This window comes from Vicugna pacos, chromosome 18 (assembly GCF_048564905.1).
Source record: "Vicugna pacos chromosome 18, VicPac4, whole genome shotgun sequence".
Lineage (NCBI taxonomy): Eukaryota > Metazoa > Chordata > Mammalia > Artiodactyla > Camelidae > Vicugna > Vicugna pacos.
Genome location: NC_133004.1, coordinates 39,737,834 through 39,759,076, shown reverse-complemented (window position 1 = coordinate 39,759,076; position 21,243 = coordinate 39,737,834). Strand labels below are relative to the sequence as shown.

General features: G+C 51.3%; 2 protein-coding genes across 7 annotated transcripts in view; both read right to left on the bottom strand.

Annotated features, from left to right (window-relative positions):
• DTX2 (deltex E3 ubiquitin ligase 2) overlaps positions 1-5,750 on the bottom strand; it is a 33,413-nt gene extending 27,663 nt beyond the window's left edge. For 3 of the 6 annotated variants that reach the window (XM_015236982.3, XM_072943136.1, XM_072943137.1), the window contains exon 1: positions 5,492-5,750. The gene's annotated coding sequence lies outside the window, so the exon portion shown is untranslated. Of the gene's footprint in view, positions 1-4,202; positions 4,368-5,491 lie in introns of all 6 variants that reach the window. The other 3 variants (XM_015236981.3, XM_031687309.2, XM_015236983.3) reach the window with 3 other exon arrangements.
• An 8,051-nt stretch (positions 5,751-13,801) lies between these two features.
• ZP3 (zona pellucida glycoprotein 3) lies at positions 13,802-20,659 on the bottom strand. The gene is made up of 8 exons (XM_006201396.3): positions 20,328-20,659; positions 18,303-18,421; positions 17,550-17,653; positions 17,294-17,471; positions 17,077-17,194; positions 14,649-14,740; positions 14,380-14,507; positions 13,802-14,035 (listed from the first exon to the last, which is right to left on the bottom strand). Exons 1-8 carry the CDS (start codon positions 20,634-20,636, stop codon positions 13,815-13,817), a joined length of 1,269 nt encoding a protein of 422 aa, XP_006201458.2. The 5' UTR covers positions 20,637-20,659; the 3' UTR covers positions 13,802-13,814.
• Between the last annotated feature and the right edge of the window lie 584 nt (positions 20,660-21,243).

The window sequence follows — 21,243 nt, the reverse complement described above, 5'->3', positions numbered from 1 at the left end:
AAAAGTGAGGCAAAAGATAAGCAATCTGCCAGAGAATCCACAGGTATAAGTAAATCCAAAGCAGTTTGCAGAGGGATAAACCGAAGTGGACAAATCGGCCTGCCAGACGTGTCTGCTTGGCTTATACAGCTGTTAGTTTTTAAACACTGAACCAATGTTTAAAAACCAGAATATCCACCATTTAAAAAAATACAGATTTCCAGCGTCTCATGAAAACCAGAAAAGCTGGCAACATCTGCAAGCCTGACCCAGATTCACTACCCAGCCAGCAACAACTATCTGAACCTCTGTCGTGATTGGTACGACTCTCAAGGTTACCACAGTTACCATGACTCCCAGGGCAGGGCCGGCAAACTTTCCTGTAAAGGGCCAGAAGGTATACATTTTACGCTTTGCAGACTTAGAGTGTCTGTTCCAACTACACAACTCTGCCACTGTAGCGTGAGAACAGTGAGAGGCCACGTGTAAACTAACTGGCGTGGTTGTGTTCCAATAAAACTTTACTAACAAAAGCAGGCTGTGGGCTAGATTTGGCCCATAAGCCATGGTTTGCCGACCCCTGCCCTACTTACTGCCTCCCCAACATCTACCACTGTGCTCCCATGGTTGAGAAACACTTCTCCAAACCCATTCTCTATCAAAAAGTGGGAAAGTGCTTACGCCTCTGGCTAGCCTCCCCTACAGCATGCCCTGCCCTCTGCAGACATGTCAGTCTCTGCCTAACACCTGAGGATGAAATACTGCATCCAACAGCACAGCAGGCAGCACGTGGTCAGGGCCAGCCCCAAGGAACCCCAAGAGCTGCCCAGAGCCACACCTTTCTCTACCTCAGGAAATCAGGCCCGGGCCTACCTCTCCTCTTTTTCCATACTCCCCAGTGATCCTCTTCTCTGTTCCCATGGCTTCAGTAATCCCATGTACGCAGATTCTCCGAATCTCTCTTCAGGTGCTCTGCCTGAGCCCCTCAAGCCATCTGCTCCTGCCATCGGCAACTCCAGGGAGAGCCCAGAACTGGCCAGGCTGTTTCATGCCCCACACCCCCTTCCAAGAGTATCCATCCCACCAGTTCACTTATCTCTTAATTCCCAACCTGAGACTCCCTGCCCTGTGAAATCTTTCCTACACCTACTCCTATTCGGCAGGGAGACGTGGCAATTTCTAACCATCAACGTCCATGTGACATCTGAGTGCGATCATCTACTTGTTCCCTCCACTAGGGTACAGGCTCCTTAAAGGCAAGGATTATGGTCAGGAAAAGACTTCTCAAACGAGATAGAGAACGCTGACTATAAATGAAAAAATACATTTCACTGTATTAAAATTAAGAATGGTTGTTCAACAAAACATGCTTTCGAGAAAGGAGAGAAAGTTACAAGCTGAAAAAGATATTCGTAGTAAGCACGAAGTATTAAAAGCAAGAATATATAAAGAACGCCTACAAATCCACAGAAAAATTGGCAAAAGACGTGTACAAGTATTTCACAGCAGACATACATGCCAATAAGCTTATGAAAAGATGTTCAACACCAGGGCTCAGGGACATAGAAATCAAGACCCCAAAGATCCCATTTTATACCTATTACCCATTCCATTGGCAAAAATTTAAAAAGTCTGCCTATAGCACGTGGTGGCAAGAATGTGGAACAATTGGAAGGCCCGCACTCTTGCTGCCCATGGAGTGTAAACTCTTACAACCACTTCAGAAAAGGTCTAGCAATAGCTATGAAAGTTGAACATGTATTTACTCCACGATCCAGCAAAACACCTCAGTTTGTACCCAAGAAAACGTCTTGCATATGTGTACAGGAAATACATATAGAAGTGTTCAGACCAGCACACTCAAGACAGCAAAAACCTGGAAACAATCAGGTGCCTGTCAACGGAAGATTAGATGCATAAACTGATGTGTTCACGCCATGGAATATTATTCAAGAGTCAAGACAAATGAACCAGATGACATGCAATAACACGGACAAATCATTGCGATATTTTTTCACGTTCCTTAGACATACACAGGTACCATAAAACTACATAAAAATGAAAGCAAGAGGGTAATGGTTACCTCAGAATGGGAATGGGAAGAAAGATCAAGTACTGGATGTGTATTTTGTTTCAAGATCCTGGCTTTTGTTGTGGATGGATAGAATGCAAGAGCTCACTTACATTTGTTAAAAATAACTTAGGGAATAAAAAAAAGCAAGCCACATGTGAACAGTGATCAGTGTGTATTAATCTAGTTCTCTGTTTACTGGAGGTAAAAATGAAAACACACAGAAGTGACTGTTTAATTCAGCTCTGTACCCTAAGTGTGAGCACATGCCCTGGCACACAACTTATGTAGGCACGTGTTTCTCCCTCGCCCATGGCCCCTTAACTGATGGCCTCTTAGGAAGCCACGCTCACCTGCCTGGCTAACTCCCCTTTCCTCCTGGATTCCCTGGCTCCACTCTGCCTGCCCTAGGCAGCCAGGAGAAAACCCTGGGATTCCTGCTCCTCCCTAGCCTTCTCCCCCACAGCCTGGCAGCTGCCCTGTTGCTCTCTCCTTTCCCCTCACCTTCTCAGCCCCCACTGCTTGCATATGGCTGGGACCTTTCTGCCTCTCACCTTGATAAGCATGCTCTCCCAGCTACTCCAACTCTTGTCTCTCCTTCCAGTCCATCTCAGAGACAAGTGCAAGACTGAGCTTCCTCGAGGGTATGTATAGCTCAAGTGATAAAGCACATGCTTAGCATGCATCAGGTCCTGGGTTCAATCCCCAGTACCTCCATTAAAAATAATAATAATTAAATAAATAAACCTAATTACTACCCCCCCCACACACACACAAAGACTGAGCTTCCTGAAGTACAGCTCTGATCCTCTCTTCCACACCTCCGCTAGAGTTCTAGAAATAATGTTCCCATTCCTTGAGTTGATGCTGAAAGCCCATCACAATATGGTCCCTCCCTATCAGCAGCACCTGCCAGTGCATTTCTCTTCAACACCCTCTTTCATCTACACCCCCCCAGCCCCTCCCAAGGAGTTTAAGTGATGACCTGCTGCCCCCTATACAACCAGTTTCCCCAACTCCGTGCCTGCGTCTACCTGGAATCCCACCTACTAGGCCACCCATCCTTAACGGAGTCATACTTTCAAGGCCCCATTTAAACAGCACCTCCAGGATGCCCTCATGTGCCCACTTGAAAGAAAGCCCCCTCTTATCAACTTCCACAGCATTCTGTCTGTACTCCACAGTTCTAGAGGGGCAATCTAGCTTTTCAACAAGACCAGGAGCAGCCTGAGGGCAAGCTCACAGGTCTACCTCCCCCCTACCAAAAGCTGCCCTGGTATAAGGAAACAGTCTCAAAGAGAATAAGCCAATCTAATCCATTCCACAATTTCTAGCCAGGATGCTCACTTAAAATGCCCTTAATGGAATTCTTCTGCTAAAATCCTTCTGTTCCTGGAGCCTGGGCCTGGCCCACAAACCACCCCCCAACCCCCACTCAGACCTCTGCCTACCTTTCCAGGCTTCTCCGCCCCACACCTACCTGCTATTGCTCTAGCCACACTGAGCTACTGACAGTGGCCCAGACATGCCAGGTCTCTTCATGATTTTGCATATGCTGACTCCTCTGCCAGGCTTCGCCCCCTACTTCCTGGGTCCTACTCCTCTTCACAACTCCCCTTAGCTATCATTTTCTGGAAGCCTTCCAGACCTTCCCTCCTGGATGTGTGTGTGTGTGAGATGAGGGGAGTTACTGCCCTATGATTATCCACTCCTCAACATGTATCACATTGACAACACCTTGTCACTGTCTATGGTTTGTCCATCTTTTCTATCAAACAATGAGCTCCTATAAGACAGAGCTTTTGTTGCTTGTCACTGTACCCCCATGGGCCTGACATAAAGGAGGCACCCAGTAAAGGTTTGTGTAACCAAAGAAATAAAAATTTCCAGTTCAAATGCAGAAATTGTGACTTGTATCCTTCATCCCATAAAGCATGTCTGAAAGCGGAAAGCATCCTCTAAGACTGGTTAAACAGGAGAAGCCGTCGGCAAGAAGCCACCTGAATTTATCTGAGACAGCTGGCAATCAACTATCAACTCCCAGGACTCACTTTCATCTTGGGGACCTCAAATTCCACCCTCCCCTGTCCTCACTTTTTCCACTGAAAACCAGATTGGGAAGGCAGTAACACAAAGTCCCCGTGGCTCTCACCTTTTATCTCTGGAGAGCTGGCACAAACTGTGCCTTCTTGACGGAGATACCAGATCTTTAGGAGGAATGACTTGTTTTAGTTCCCATCTTGATAGAAAACGCAAACAACAAAAACCGGGCGAATCTGAAAGGCTTGCTGACTCAGCGACACAAATTCCAAGGCACCTTTGCCAACAAGGAAGATGATCAGGTTTTAAATTGAGAAACAGCAGTTAGTGAAAATGAATGCACAGATGTTGGATCTGTGTCCTGTGGCTGGGGACTGGAAACCACCAGATTATTTTCCAACAGTCTGGGCAGAGCAGAAGGTACAGTAGTCTCCCTCTGCCCACTCAATAATCAAGGGATGGCTTAAAAAAAAAAAAAGAAACTAAAAAACCTCAGCCCTTCCACAGAAAGACCTAAAAGGACTTCATAAGCCAGTCTGCAGTACAGGCATCCAGGAAATCAACATATCAGAGAGGGTAAGTTTGGCAAGATCACAGAGCTAATGAACAACAGGCTTATAGTTACCCTGATGGTTTAAGTAAAACCTGATTTTGGCTTTCAGAAAGTCCACCTTCTACAACTCTAGAGGAGCTAGGATGGCATGCAGAAATATTCTGAGTTTAAGGGTCCAAGCGCCTGTGCACACACCATTTCCATTGCTACTGACACTTAGGGAAGAGGAACCAATGTGGACAGCAGTAAGGCTAAGAAAGGGTACTGTCAGAGAAAGTATTCTACATCTTCACAGCCTACATTATGCCCTCCTCTCAAAAGTGACCCAGAGTCCCAGGAAATAGGCACTTCCTGGACCCTACTTGAGACGAGGAAAGCAGAGTTAGGGGGCAAACTCTTCTAAAGTACAGCCCTGGTTCCAGTGAGTCGTCCACCGGGAAGCAGACACCAGCAGAACCCACACCCTAACTAGGCAGTCTGACGGCAGTATCACCACCGCCTCCTCGAGATCCTGTGGGAAAAGGTACTCTCCTGACGGACCCAAACTCCTAGGGTCTGCGCCCCTCCCCCTGCTCTCCCTTCGGGTCCCACTCGGGCGTTCACCCTCCCAGCCGGTCCGGTCCTAAGCTCCCAGCGCCTCCCAATTCCCCCAACTCCCGCCTCCGGGACCTCTACCCGGACGCCTGTCCTCGCAATCCCCCCCGGACCTCACCCCGGGGCCCTTCTCCGGCCCGGCCCTCCCTCACGCCCACGCCCGCCCCCTTCCGGTCCCAGCTCCGCTCGGTCTCCGCCGCGCCCTCGGGACCCCAGCCCTGGTGGCGAGCAGGTGGCCTGCCTGTCCCTCTCACCGAGGCTGAGGGGGGTGAGGGGGTAGGAGGAGGATACTGCCGCGCTCAGGCTTCACCTCCGGCTTGGCCTGGACACAGCTCCGACTGTGGCTTCGACTCTTGAGGAGACAGCCAGAGTGAAACTCAGCGTCGCAGCTTCCTTGCGCTCCAGTGCGCATGCCCAAGGCGCTAGGCCTTCTGGGAAATGTAGTTGCGGCGGGGCAGCAGGGGGCGGGGCCGAACACGACATGCACCTGTTCAGGGGTGTGTATCCCAAGAGAGCTTCGTATCTAGTTGAGGAGGCAGATACTTACACACACGATTACAATATAGTGGGGTAAATGTGATAAAGTAGTGAGAGCATAGAAAGGGGTGCCTAGTTGGGGGCGGGGCGTCAGAGAGACATCACAAAGGAGATGACACCTGAAATAGATTTTGAGGCCCAGATAGGAGTTTGCCAGATGGAATAGAGGGAAGCCTTTGCAAAGGAAGACAGATGTGAAAGTGCCAGGCACATTCAGGAAGCAGGGGAAATGTTCTGTGTGGCCAAGGCAGAGGGGGTGAGGACAGAGGAAAAATGAGTTAGGATGTGACAGAATATAAGTATAGGGAAATGGCTGGGTGAGATTATGATGGACACTAAGTGTCCTGCAAAGAATTTAGGCCCCTGGAGTCAATGGAAGGATTTAAGCAGGGGGATGAGAGTCAGCATTGCACTTCAGAAGGATACCCTGTGTGGTGGGTGGAGGATAGAGAAAGGAGTAGGGAGACCTGTTTTGACACTGTTGCTATAGTCCAGGTCAAAGTTGAGGAGACCTAAACCAGGCTGGTGACTAACCTCTTGGCATTACAGACCTCCTTTACAAAGCTAACAAAAGCTCTTCCCAGAAAAATGCTCAGATGAGCTCACGCATGTGTATACACACAAAGACCTTTTGCATACGGGTCTAGGGGGTTCAGAGTCCTCTGAATCTTGGCCTCTAGTTGAGTATCTTTACATAATCTGATGTCACTCATACTTTTCAAGGATTTGAGGAAGAATCAGACTGCTGGAGTTGGGAGAAGAACTCTCCCCCAACATTCAATTCAAACACTTCATTTTATACGGAAGGAAGGAGGGCCAGAGAGGGGAAATAACCTACCAAAAGCTAGTGGAGAAGCACCTGCAGCAGGTCCAGTTTCTGATACCCGAGGCTAGGACTCCTTACCACTCAGGAGCTGATTTAAAGGACACAGTGTTTGAGTCTGGGAGAGGGGGACATCGAAGTCAGTGTCTCCCAGTTAAGCCCAGAGCCAGCCCTCCACCAAGAAGTGAAGGGCACTGTTTTATCTGTGATTTATACTAGATGTCTGCAGTGGCTACAGGTGAGAATGAGAACCCTTCCATTTCCCTCTCAGAGTCAGTTTTCTCAGCCATAATCATCTACAGCATTTCTAAATCACCTAGTAGGTGCCAAGCCCTTGACATGTGTCACCTCATTGAATCCTCTCAATGAGATGGATGCTATCATTACCCCCATTTTAAAGGTGAGGACACTGAGTCACAGAGCTTAAGCAATGCATCCAAAATCACCTACTTGACAACCAGCAGAGCTGGTCTTCACATCAAGGTAGTGTCTGCCGCCAGATTTGAGCACCCCCATATATCTGGCCTCATTGTGGGAAAGGGGGTGCAGATGAAATGGTCTGGAGCCTTTCAACACCCAAAAGATGCTTTCTTAAGTGTTTCCTTTTTCCTCAGTGAAACACCAGAGTGATAGTTATTGTCCAAAATCCCACTGCACACATACCTAGACACTCAAACAGAACAATGGTGAGAGGATGGCTGGGAAGGTTCTAGAAGCTCGGCACTAGAGGGGGGGATCTCTAAACCCAGAGGGCTGGAGCTCTAGGGGAGGCCTGGGGGGCCAAGATCGAGGACCAGTGTGGGAGCCGGGGTGGGGGAAGGCTGAGGCAGAGCAGTTCACAGAAACAGAAAGTAGGACACAGTCTGGAAGACTGGGTGCATGGGAGTGTCCTCCCACGAGGCAGAGAATGCTGGAAAAGTGAGGAGGTCAGGCAGTCAACCTCACAATCTGAGTGTGAGGTAGTGGGAGGAAGAGGAACAGCCAGATATGAGGATCTGGAGACATCTGGGCTAGAGACAGGGATTTTGGAGTCACAGGTGATGAAATCAAGACCACCTGGGAAGACCGCCCAAGAGGCGACAAGGGCGGTCCAGGGCTGAGGAATGCTGACTTTTGAAGACTAGATGAGATGTTGAAGTGTTTAGGGGAGGAGGCTGGACTGGAGGATAGCAGGTGAGCACGATGGCAGAGAACCAAGAGGAGTGTCCCATGAAGGGGGTGCTCAGTGGTGACAGATGCTTCTGAGAGGCCCAACTAGCTAGTTGCCTGGAGGGGAGCCCATCTCAGAACCCAGGGCTCCTGTCTCTTTCTCTGGGGCTCCCTCATTTTTCAGCCTGATGTCCAGAAAGTCCCCAAACTTCTGACTTACCTACAGGAAGGCCGTTGGTGACCACACAGTGGTTTCCATTGAGAGGTAGGAGCTGTGGTCATGAAGGTTAGGAATGCAGTCTGGGAGTATAGGCAGCTCTTCCAAGAATAATCTTTGTGTTCCGTGTGTGAATGAAAAATGTCGCCTGCCATATCAGTAAATAAAGGATGCTGCAGCCATCAAGCCATCACACTGCAGCCCCTCTCCCCCCCATGGTGAGCCTGACAGATCTCAGGATGGAAACAGGATGCCCATCACCCCCAATGGTACCCCTGAGGAGACTCAGGAGGGGAAGCACAGGATACTGGCCCTACATAGCTAAGGTACGTATCAAAGGAATGGTTTCAATGAGCCCAGACTCTTGCATCTTCCCCTACAAAGAAAAGCGTTGAATTTCTTAACTTGCCATATCTGGTTTTCTTTAATGAACACTAATCTTTTGATGTTCTGACTACCTGGTCTTTGTTGCAAAAAGTCCTGTAAATCCTGGCTCCTTCCGTCCCTCTTCAGAACAGTCCCTTAGAGCTATCTGAGAGGCTGTTTCCTGGGCTTGAAGTCCTTAGAAAGTCTGCCAAATAAAACATAATTCTCAACATTTAAGTTGTGCATTTTTTTTAAGTCCGTATATATTGTGGGGAGGGGGGAGGTGGTGGCAGAGGATAAACCCACACGTGTGGAATGATGCCACTTACATAAGGATGCCCGTGGCCATGTGGAAGGACACTAGCCAACACGGTGACATTCGAGGGACAGGAAGAGCAGGTGATAGTCACTTTCTTTGTACTTTTCCTGTAGCATTTGAGTGTGTCCCTCAAATGAATAGTTTCCATTTTTATAACCTGAAAAGAAAGACTATTTTTATTTGGGGGAAAAATAAAGTGTTCAGGTCATGAAAAGAGGCAAATTAGGGCAGCAGCAAGAAGGAGAATAGGAGACAAGAACTTGAATTTTTAGGCAGGAAGGAGTGAGTGTGCTGTGCTCTGAGGCCACAACAGGATGTCCCTCAGGAAACTGGAAATGAGGGAAACAGGATTGGCCACTTGCAGAATGAACTTTAAGCCAATACACATAGCAAAGGATCAGAAACAACAAACCCAGGAGAAGGGGGCTGGTTAAGTAGTCCTGGAACACTAGGTAGAAAGAAGCAGGAAGAGGGGGAGGGTATAGTTCAAGTGGTAGAGTGCATGCTTAGCATGCTTGAGGTCCTGGGTTCAATCCCTAGAACCTCCATTAAAAAATAAGTAGGTAAATAAACCTAATTATCTCCCCTCAAAAACAAACAAACAAGACTTTAAAAAAAAATGAGGCAGACCCACAGGTGCTGATGAAACTGATGGCCAAGATATATTGCTAAGTAAAAAAGGAACTTTCAGAGCAGAGGCTAGACTAGAAAGGACACCTATTTATGTGTGTGTGTATGTATGTGTGTTTTGATGGACACATAGGCTTGTAGGCATAGAAATTTTCTGGGAGGAAACCTAAGATGCTCCAAGAAGGCAGGGGATGAGATGAGGATTTTAATTTTATGTATTATGTATTTATGCTATTTTTTCTGTTAGAAAATTATAAGAATACCCCCCAACACACACACAGTAGGGTAGGTTAGATATGCCTTATGGGAGCTGAAATATTTCTGGTGGAGGCTCTGTAGTAAATCATCTGCTCAGAAGGGAGGCCTTTTTTTATTTGAGATCTCAACGTTCAGCATTTGTGCCACCCTCAGGCCTTTGAGGGCTCCCAAGCAACTGAGAAAGAATGATGTAGCCCCGGAAAGAAGTCGATTTTGGCCATGGGAGGAGGGGGAGTGGTGGTGGCCAAAGGAACTCAGATTAAAAAATAAAGTCCTTCAACTCCACTCCAGGTGTTAAGGTTTCCTGCTTCCAAGGGTTCCAGTCCTGGAACCAGCCCCCAGTTCACTCTGGAACAAGAAAAGATCAGTGTAAACCTGAGAAAAGGCAAGACTCTGAAGCTCAGCGTGGCTGCTGAGGGGCTCAAGCACTTTCTGATGTTTTGCTTGGAAAGGCAGAATTCTGTTGCTTGGTGCCTCAGCTAATTGGCCTCCATCTGACACTCTGGAGGGCTCATCTGATTAGAAGTCACAGCTGCCTTGCTCATTATTTCTGATTAATAGCCAGCACCTGGCATCTCTAGGCGACAGGGCTCGCTCAGGACCCAGGTCTGACCTACACAGCCAGCAAAAACATGGTGGCCTTGCAGCCCTGAGGAGGGAAGCAGTCTCCCCTGAAAGCATCGTCTTATGTAAGTCCCAGGCCCTTGGAACACGATTTGAACTGCCTTATCCTTCTTACTAATTCCCTTGGTGCCAGTCTGAAATAACGGATGTATACTCCCAGTTAACTCGTTGGGGAAATTTGTTTTAAATCTAAGCAATCACACTTGACCCCTAGCCCCTACCCCACAGTTATTGTTCTTATTGTAAATTAATGCTCTGGCACCCTGGTATTAAAAAAAAAAAAATCAGACAATAGGCCCAAAATGGAGTCACCTGTGCTAAGCCCCACATCAGCAACCAAGCCTTAATACCTAATTGCAGTTTCAGCCTCCCCCAGAAAGATAACCAGTCAATCTGGAATTACTGGGCCACCGCTAGTGAAGTAATCCTCCCCATAGACCCTTTCCATCCCCCATAGGAAGGTAACCTTGCCTGAAATAATTCACTCTTTGCTAGAAACTTCCTTTTCCTGCCCCTGTCTGCTTATAAAATGCTTTCACTTTGTACAGTTCTTTGGAGGTCCTTTATCTTTGCTGGATGGGATGCTGCCCAATGCATGAATCATTGAATGAAGCCAGTAAGATCTTTACATTTACTCACTTGAATTTTGTTTTTAACAGTCATCTGGGATCTGAGTTACTCCAGAGAAGGGATTGGTTGTGGTGTGTGGACAAGCCAGGCATCCTAGCCCGAAGACTGAGGGGCAGGTGGTCCCGTGGGAGACACTCTGTTCTCTTTCTGGTAATATCCAACCAACTTCCAACTTCCAACTTCCATTAGCTTCCCAGAGCTGCTTAGAATCCATTGATAAAAATTCCTGAGAACTCTCACACCTGTCAGGGAAAATGGTGGAAGACTTTAAAATGGGCAAAAGGATTACTAGGTGTTCTCTCGCACCTTTCTAGATGATCTGATTTTATGAGTCTGTGCCTTTCCTTGTCTTGGGCTAAGGTATTTTACAAAACCAATAGTAATACAAGTAATTCTTCTCCAAAGAGATGCAATTGATTTCTGTCTGCGGAAGGCACTTTCGCCTCTCAGCAAATTCATGTCTACATTTCTGATTGCCTTTGTAAATCTGTTTTCTGGATTCTCCTTTGAACCAGTTGTTTCCGTCTTGCAGTTTCTCTCAATGAATGAGTTAAAACAAGATCTTTGATACCTTTTTATTTTGTGTTTGTATGATGGTTTTACTTTTTTCTTCATTGTTCTTTAAGATACCTCATCTCCCTTTTCCCCCTGACTACCAGGAAGGCAAAGTTTTAAGATTAAACTGTTTTTTTAAACTTTTTATCATTGAGGAACACCCGTGGGCTGGGGCTTCAGCCTGATCTATGTGGGTGGAGTGTGGGGTTTCCCAGGAAGGCCAGCAGGGCACAGTTGGAGCCCACAGGATGTGCTGTGTGACTTCGGATGAAGTTTTAAACCCTCAAAGTGTTGATTCACCGAGTTTCACAGGATATAATAGGAAGCTTCCCCAAACATCAGGGAAAGAGGTGGCCCAAGCAATTGGAGATGGACAACCTTCAATGCCCACCGCCTTCCCTTCCCTTGCCACTGAAGCTCCACCTTGAGGCAGGAAGGCAGGTCAGGGTCCTCTGCGTTACTGCTGGATGCTGCCTCTCCGCCCAGCCCGGGGCCAACCTCATGCTGTGTTGAGGCTCACCTGGAACTGGCTGGGGCTGACACTCAAGTTCACATCCTTGGCACATTTCCTGCCCCCACCAGACCCGGCCACTTCCTCTTTCTGCTGAGGACAGCTGAAGTTGAATGAGAGATGAGTTCCCAAGATGTTGCAACACCGAGGAACATGAGGGCAAGTCACAGATGGGTGTTTGCAGCAGGGATGGTCCCGCAGGGGGTCCGGGGAGTAGCCTTTACTTACAGAGCAGCTCTGAACACACGCTGCATACCAAGTGTCATATGAATCCTCACCATACTGTGAAGTTGAGAACAGGATGATTCTAAGCAGAAGGAAACAGGCTCGGGCAGGGATAGAGCTGGGTGGGATGTGAGACGGGCCATCTGGCCTGGGAGCCCCACTGCAGGGCCCAGGATTCCATCAAAGGCTCTTACTCAACCTCCTGACAGTCCTAGCTTACAGATGAAATGACCTGCCAAGCTGGCAGTGGCAGGAAGCCAGGCTGGCTTTCTCTCAGCCTCCAGGCCATCCTCTGCTACTCTGTTGATCTCCAACAGGGATGGTCCATCCATGGCACTCAGCCCTCCGGTGGCTTTTTTTCCATCAGCTCTACGAGGCTTCCCTCTCCATCCCCTGCCTTACTGGACATTGAGGCCCTCCGTTCCCCCAGGGCACAGGCTCTCCCCACCCTCTCTTCCCTTCACACCCACCTTCCCCTTTTGCCCAGCTAGGACCTGCTTGTTCTTGGAGGATTTGCTCCAGGAACACCACCTCTGGGAAGCCCACTCCTCCAACCCCCAGTCTTTTACTCCCTTACATACAGCACACCTGCTGGAGGAGCAGGATTCCTTCCTCATGCAAATCCTCTAGCCCAGTGCATGTCACACATCAGAATCAGCTGGGGGTTTTGTTAAGATGCAGATTCTTAGGTCTGGGATGGGGCCCTGAACTCTGCCCTTCCTACAAATCCCCAGGTGATGCTCAATGCTGTTCACAAAGCCACAGTTGGAGGGGCAAGGACCTAGGCCTTCCTGTGCTCCTGAGACCCCGAATCAAACACATCCAGAGCAAGGTTTTGTGTAAGTGCCCTTTGGTCCTAAGCAGTTTATAAGTAACAGACCCAGCCAGCAGGCACCAGCCTCAGGCTCCGGGCAGGTAACTAGCCAGGCTGAAATTCCAGTGAAGGTGATCTTCACCCAGTGAGAGTGAGTCACACAGGGGTGAAATTGGAGCCAGCTCAGGGCCAGCCCACAGTGCCCTCAGCAGAGGGAGCGTGGCCACCTCCCTTGGAGGCACCATTCCCTTGCTGGGCACTCCCAGCGGCTGTGGCAATCACAGCAGCTTATGTGGGGGGGGCCATAGGCAGCTCCCCTCAGTGACAGGAAGCCTTAAAGCACCCACCTCAGCTAGTGGCTTGGCCACGGCACGCTCCTCCCCCAGAGGGCTCTCAATAGCAGCTTCAGGGCCAAGGTAACCACCGCCCAGACCACTGCCCTAGACCATCGCTTCTGGCTTTTAGGCTTCTAGTGCATAGACATGTGGCTTTCTGCTTGCTGCCATTACAGAAGGGGACCAGAAGTCCTTTCCCCCTGCCCCATCCCCAGAATCAGACCACCAGGGCCCAGAGACACAGGATCCTTTGCCAGCCTAGAAGTGGGGCTGGCAGGGCCCATCCCACTTAAGCCCCCAACCCTTCTCATCTTGGCCTCCTTGGAGACATGGGATTACAGCTGCCCCTGGGGAACCCAGCCCTGGCCCAAGGAAGGACATGATGCCCCAACCCAGGAAAATTCAGGCTTGCCTTCAGACCAATCTGGCCTCTCCACAGTACAGACTCACTAAAGGCCCAATAGTACTTAGATTTCACCATTTGAACCCATGACACTCATGGTTTGTCCCCTGCCCCAACATAGCCACTCCCGATTCACCCCTGTCTAATCACTGTGCCACACCCCAGAGGTCACTTTCTTCTTTTATTGTGAAGCAGACACAGGGCATATCACAGGGTGGGAAGCAGCCCGACGCCTCCTGGTGACAGCCAGGACAATGGTAGCCAGGGTCAGGGACAGCACAGCGGCCAGGCCCACACCCAGCATCACAGAGGTGGGAGAGGAGGTCGACCCTCCCACGCCGTAGTCACTCGTCTTTCCCAGGAAAATCAGTGGCCCCACTGTGACATCTGCTTCTTCTGTCACTGAAAGACAAGACATCCAAGGGTCACGTCAGTCCCCAGCCAGGAATCAGGTGAGGAGTGCTCTGCTCAGTGGGCTCACCTAGTAGGTTATGTTCTGACAGCTGCATTCTCCTCTCCCACCCCCTCCCTGATGATGCATCAGACCTCCAGGGTGAATGCACAATGGCCTTGGCTAACATGGGGGTGAGGGCTTGGAGCCTCTTAGTCCTGGGACTGTATCCCCCTAGGGGTAAAGCAGCCTTAAATGGGGGACAAGGGAGAAGAATGTCACCTGTTGGAAGTGACAACAGGTACCCTAGATGGAGGAAAGGGCATCCTGAGGCTGGGGCCCTCCTGAGACCTACCATGCCTGCGACTGCGGGAAACAGACTGTCCCTCTAGGCGGGACAGCCTCCTGGAACGGCCTGGAATGCCACAGCGCCCTTCGTTACAGCATTGACAGATATCAGCAGGGCCTTCTACCGGGGACCATCTGAGGGGGAAGGATCAGAGCATCAGACAGCCGTGTGGCCAGCTGGAAGCAGTTTGCCAGAGGGGCGCACATGGCGAGGAATAAACATGAGGGTGGCCGGTTAGGTTTTCTACCCAGTCATGTCCAAGCTGGTCTTCTCACCTATTGGAGGACTTGCTGAAGGAACAGGCTTTGTTCAGTTGGTCCGGGACTTGGTCAGCTGGAGTGACCTTCAGATGGCAGGTGATATATATCTGGAAATAACAGCTGTTACGAGGTGGCGTTCTGGGCCAAGCAGTGACTAGTAAGCCAGTTCTTACAGAACCCTTAACCCCTGAGGTTACAGAACTTCACTTTACAGATGGGACAATGGAGGTTCAAAGGTTAACTTGCCCACAACTTTAAAGCAAGTAGCAAACTGGATTCTCATTTGGAACCCATCATCCTTGTTGGTCTAAGCTCTTTCCAAACCTATCCATCACTTAGCATGTCCAATGCCCCAGGCCCATTAAGTCAGAACCTCAGGGACAGGGATCCAGCCCAAAGGAACTGAAATTCCACCTGACCAGCTGGAGTAGGTGGAATCTGGATAAAGCCAGAGCTCAGGTCAGCCTGGGTCCCCTTGGCAGAAGCACCCACAGCTATAGGCCCCCCTTCATAGTCTAGGGTGTCAACACTACCAAACCCGAGAAGGCACTGATGTTTTACCACCTTTTCTGAAGCCTTCTGCAGAACCGCAAGCCTCGGCCACCACCTAGCGGCCAACAGCACCAGCAGGGAAACCATTTCGGAAACCTGAACGAGCCAAGAGGCACTTCTGGCTGCCAGCCTTCTATCTGCCCCACTGCAGAAGGGCTTCCGGGTCCTTTAGGGTCTTTATCCCAGGAAGGGAGCGGCTTTGACCTTCAGCTTCTTCCCAGCGCGTATGTCTGATGCAAACTGGGAGCCCAAAGTGGTTCCCCATTAGCATTAGGGTAAGGTTTCTTTCTCCCTGTCCTAACAGACTCAGTTGGCCAGGCCATCTGCCCACGTTGAGGGAGAGCCTTTCCAGAGCTCAGGCTTATCATCCCCTGGTCTTAAGGACCCCCAATCCTTAGAGAGGCAGATACTAGCTCACGTTTCCCCTGGGGTCAAGGCCATCACCTGCTTGAAGCCTCACCCTCCTTCCTCCCCAGTGGACCATCTCTGAAATCAAGTCAACCCCCTGCTCCAACTAGGATCCTCTACCCGAGAACTCACAAGGCCACTGATTTGGGGACCAGGACTTCGAGTCTGTCCTTTGTCTCCAGCCCCATTCAACCCAGGACCTGCCATCAGAAAGCTCCAGGTCAACTCCCCATAGCTTCAGTTGTGCCGCTCCTATCTACCTTCTGTAACAAACTGCAAGGCCACCGAGCCGGTGAGCTTCTGGCTCGTGGTTTGTAAACTTAATTGCTTAGAAGCCCCAGGGAGCTTAAGTGGCTTCTGATGCATTTCTAAGACAGCCTAGCAACTAGACGTAGTACAATACTACTGGTAGAACCTTGGTGGTAGGTATGGAGGTGTTTATAGCTGTTGGTGCTAGAATTCTTCCCACTTCACATGTTTGAAGATTTAATAAAGTGGAGAGTTGATGCCAGGTCCCAGCCCAATTAAGTGAAAATATATGGGATTACACACAAGCATCAGGAGTTTGATGACCTTACCAGGGGGTTAGTTCAGAGCCAGAGTTGGAAAAACCCCTCCTTTAATCACTAATCCTACCTGATCAGCTATTCTAAACTTCCCCTAACCCCCCACTCCTATGTCGAGAAATTTATTTCAAAGCTACTTGGATGTTTCTTTGTAAGAGTTAACCAGCACTTTCTGGCTGGAGGCCAGCCCTACCCGTACTTCCTGCCCCAGCCATCAGGCACAGTCCATGTCTTACCTCCCCACCCTTCCCTTACTTAGTGTCAAGTTGGGCTTCTAGCTGAGCGGTTCTCAAACATCCACAGCACCCAGAGACTTGTTGCGGATGCAGATTCTAGGCTCTCCTCCAAACCTACCAGACCAAACCCTGAGGATGGGGCCCAGCGGTCAATTTCAACGAGCCCTCCAGGTGATGCTGATGCACTCAGGTTCCCACAAGTCACTGGTCTAGCCTATAACCAAGTTCAAGTTCAAGAGGCTACCTAGTATGAAAAGGTCATACCTGCTTTCCTTGCCCTTCCAGAAAGCCTCCAGGAAGGCCGACATCTGTTCTTAACTCTTACTCCACCCATCGGGGTTCTGGCCCTGCTGACCTTGGTAAGGACAAAGTCATTGACCTGGTCGCCAGGTGCTGTGGTTGTTGGGGCTCGATCTCCTGAGTCCCTGTTCTCCTAGTTTGTTCTGTTTCTAGAATCCCTGACTCTCTCCACCCTCCACGGGTTTTCTCCCAATCTCTCAAAGATCTCACTAGAGCCCATGGCTTTATCTAATTGGTAAGTTTGCAGAGTTAACTAGGACAGTGCAGAGCTGCCAAATTGCTGCTTAAAGGAGACAGCAAGGGAGTGACAGCACCAGCTAGTGAGCCTGGTCAGCCTGACCCCGTCGTTCAATCTTATTCCAGGCTATTAAAAGCCGTTACCGTGTTTCTGGAGTCATCAGCAAAATGGAACACGTCCACCGTGAACTGGAGTGTCTCTGGCCCAGGTCTGGGTGCTTTGAAAGCAGACGAGGCATCGGTGAGACCATCCACGAGACAACTTTGAGGAGAACAAACAAAAAAATGGAGTTAGAGATCGAGGCAGGTGACAGGTCAGGTCACGTCACAAGAGTTCCCCAGAAAGGTAGCCCAGCCTCACCCGTGGAAATCCACGACGGTGTGAGAAGGAGAGGTGTTCCAGTCCGGCGTCGGCGTGGCCACACAGTGGTCCACGAACAGTCGCAGTGGCACGTGGCTGCCGGTGTGGACTTGGGCCTGGAGGTGGGCTCTGTCTCCCAGTTGGAAGGTGGGCGTCGTCTTGTCGGCGCTCCAGTTCTCTGAAAGGCACAGTCGGGGTGACGGATGGCCAGAGCTCTCCCGGCCAGCTGCCCCGCCAGCCTGCCCTCCTTTCTCACCCTCCATCAGGCGCAGAGAGAAAACCAGCTTCTCCTCCGAGAACACCGTGGTCCTGAAGGGCACCCAGGTGGGCAGGATGGCCCAGCTGCTCACGTTGCCCTGCCTGGGAGAGAACGGCAGCTGCCCACCCGGCCTGGGGCTCCTTGGCCTGGCCCCATGTTGGAGGGGATCTCGCCACTACCTCATTGCAGGGTCCTCAGCGATGGCCCAGCCAGGTGGCTGAACATCACCTGAAGCCTGAGCCTGTTCCTGAACCTCCCAATGCCCCTGAACCTCCCAAACTCAAACATCTGTGAAGGGCCCACGCCTCGCAGCCATGAGACATCCAAGCTGCAGCATGATCACAAATACATCTCAGGTTGGTTTGGTTTCTAGACCCACATCTGCCCTCATCCAGGTTAACTGTGGAGGCTCAGGCCATTGAGACACTGAAGCTGTACCAGGACAGGAGGGCCCTTGGGGCAGGTAGACGTCTCCAGGTGCCTGCCCCGCTGAGTCTCATGGAAGAGGCCCCCCAAGTGACCCATCTACTGAGAGAACCACACCTCAGGTATCTGGGCTAGGAAAAAGCATCCCAGCCTGTGGGCCACCCAGCACTGGCCGCAGCCATGAGGACAGGCCCACCAGGACTGGGGACAGTGACCACAGACCAAGCACTTCCACCTTCTCATAGCCATGGTTCTAGATGGAGGCTGATGTGCTGGCTGAGGGACCTCTGCACCGGGGCAGCGACAGGCCCGTCCCACACAGACCTGGGGTAGCGGCACTCGATGGGAACCTCGGCGTGGTTAGTCCTCAGGATGGTTAGGTTTTCCGCAGGGCGGGGGTTGTGGAGCAGAAAGGTGCTGTACACCAGGGCATCCTCGGTCACCTGAAGGAAAGGGGAGGCCTTATCCTACCAGCATCACCGGCCCCAGGTGTGCCTGACCCTTGCAAGGGGCAGGGAGGGCCGGTAGCTTGTGGAGGAGAGAACACAGGCCCTGGGTTCAAAGCCTGCTCTGCCACTGACCCCAGGAGAAGCTGGACAGGAACCACCTTCGCACCTCTCTTCACCCCAACATGGTGACACCACCACCGGGGGTCTAGATCAGCTCTGTGTCACCCCCAAGCAGCGTCTGATGACCAGACATCAGGTATGTGCTTCCTTCTCAGGCTGCCACCCCCACCAACACACATGCACCCTGTTTCCTTTCCCAGGGGACGCTTGGAGCTAAGAAATTCCCCAGGAAGGAGCCAGAAAGTTTCAAGAATTTTAACTCTTTGCCACAGCAGTGAACACTTAACTCACCCTCCCACTTCTGACTTATTCTCAAGCCCATTTCACAGAAGGGGAAGTGGGTTCGGTGGCTCCCCGAGGCAGGGAGAGCACAGGCAGGTGCTACCGGGGCAGTCTGCATCACCAAGGGCCCCTGGCAGCTGCCGGGCCCGCCCTCACCGCTCCCGCTTCACAGGAGAGTCCTAGCTTTCCATGAACGAGTGCCCCAGGTGGACCTGCTGCTATTTGTGGGGCCCAGTGCAGAGTGAAAATGTGGGGCTCCCAATTCAAGAGGAAAGAATTTCAGGACAGCAGAGCATCACTAAACCAAGCGTGGGCCCTGAGGGACAGCACAGGTGGCGTTCCCAGCACTCACATGATTCTTATCAGGCGAGACTGGGAACACTGCCCTGGGGAAAGGAGTTTCCAAGCCGTGCTCAGTCGGAGTCACCTGGGGATTCTAAAGATGCTGATGTCTGGCCCCTACTTCTGTGTGGATTTAATATGGGATATGGGACTCAGGAGTTTTAAGTGTTCCCCAGGTGATTCTAATGCCCAAAGATTGGGAATTACTAAATTAGAATAATTCCTTAAATAACTCCTGCAGCTTCTGCCGCCCTTCCCTCGCCCCAGAAAACAAGGGGCGGGAGACTTCAAGGGGGACCCTGGGGGCCATACTAAGACCACAGTGCCAGAAGGGGACTTCCGGAGCTGAACTTGCCCCTAGCCAAGCTGAGACCTGAGTCCAGGGTGAGGGGTGGGCATGACAGCGGGGAGGACAGATCTCTGAGGGGCAGCAGGGAGTCATTCCAGGGAACTGGGTACCAGCTGTGCCCAGTCCGCCCTGCAGTGCTGGAAGGGCCCGTCCAGTCATCTGAGGATCTGCCCCCCCCCTACTTGGAAGGGATCTGGCCTGAATTACTCAGCTCTCTTCCTGCACATGCGTCCTACTGACCCCCAACTTGAGACCGCCCCCCAAGGGACCCACTCGGAGCCTGTTTCAACATAGGTGACCACAATGCCCTTTGCCCCCTCCCTCACCGCGTTTAGTTCAAGGCTTCAAAGCCATTAAACATGAGCAAGGGATGCCAGAATTCTTTTTCTGTGACGACTTCTGGGCTTTCTGAGGTGCCAAAGTTCATCTCTTCCATACAAGTGTCTAGGGCCCCAAGCAAGGGCTGGGCTACCCGCAGGGCATCGTATCACGCCCCCTACACCAGCTATAGCTCCCCTAGATTCCTTCCAGGGGTCACAAATCCTCAGGAATCAGAGTGGGGGTGCCCGGCCTGGCCCAAAGTGCACCGCCACCTCTGGACTCCACCCCACCTACCCAATTTCGGCAACTAGAGGCATGAACTCCCCCCACCACCACACCAAGGCCCAGCTTCAGGCCTCAGCTGCCCCACCCTTGCCCCACCTCCCACGGGCTCTACATCCACACTCCCCCCCACCACTGACCACCTCCTCCCATGTCATCCCCCTGGAGCTAGCGCTGCAGGGGGGCTCGTGGGAGAAGCCTCACCTGCATGCCATTGCCACACTCATGCAGCCCGACCTCAAACCTGACCGCAGCATCTGTGTCTGCAGAGACCAGCGGCTCACAGCTGTCAGGGCCCAGGGTGAGGTCTGCAGGCCTGATGAGCTTCCCGGTGCCGAAAAGGTCCTTGTTGACAGTGACCACCAGCTGGGCCTCCAGACACTCCACCATCACGGCAGGCGGCATCGATGGCACAAACTGCTGGGCTTCATCCTGCCAGACAGGCTGGGGGTTGCAGAGCTCCATGCTTCCCCAGAGCAGAAAGCAGATGAGGAGCCCAAAGTGCGACCCCATGATGCCAATGAAGCCACTCCCACTGGTAACTCCGGGGCGGTACCGGCCCTGCCATCTTATACCCCGGATGATGGCTACTCACACCTGGGCTCCCGGTGGCCTCCCTTCCCGCAGCCAATCCAGTTGGCTAGGCCCTTGTGGCTCAAAGTGGCTCTGGGTCCAGCAGCATCAGCATCACCTGGGAGCTTGTTAGAAACGCAGACTCAGCCCCACCCCACACCGACTGGGTCAGGATCTGTTTTTCTGCTATCTCCTCAAGTGATCTGGCTTCACATTAAGGTTTGAGAAGCATGGGCTGGCAGCCTGGTGGACCATTAATTCTCACCCCTTCCCTCCCTCCACCCCCAGGTGTCCATCCTTTCCTGGTTCTGCCCTCATCACCCAGCGAGGGAGCCTGAGAGCTACCCCAGCTCACGGTGGGGGGGGGGGGGAACCAAGAGAAAGGCCTTGAGTGAAGGAGGAGGTGAATTTGATCGGAGATGGGAGCTCCTTCCAAGTGAGAGAACAGGCGGCATCTTTAGGAGATCAGGGAATGTTATGCCCAACTTTGAGGGAGGCAGCAGGGACGGTCAGCTCAGGCAGAGGCAGCTGTGTGAACAGAGGTGTG

What these genes read in the sequence shown, in the direction of transcription:
- ZP3 (XM_006201396.3), bottom strand. Translation starts at nt 20,636, where the DNA reads ATGGGGTCGCACTTTGGGCTCCTCATCTGCTTTCTGCTCTGGGGAAGC. An exon ending in CTCTCTGCGCCTGATGGAGG is followed by an intron (nt 17,472 to 17,549) that starts GTGAGAAAGGAG and finishes TGTGCCTTTCAG; the next exon opens with AGAACTGGAGCGCCGACAAG. An exon ending in CTGATGACTCCAGAAACACG is followed by an intron (nt 14,741 to 17,076) that starts GTAACGGCTTTT and finishes TGTTATTTCCAG; the next exon opens with ATATATATCACCTGCCATCT.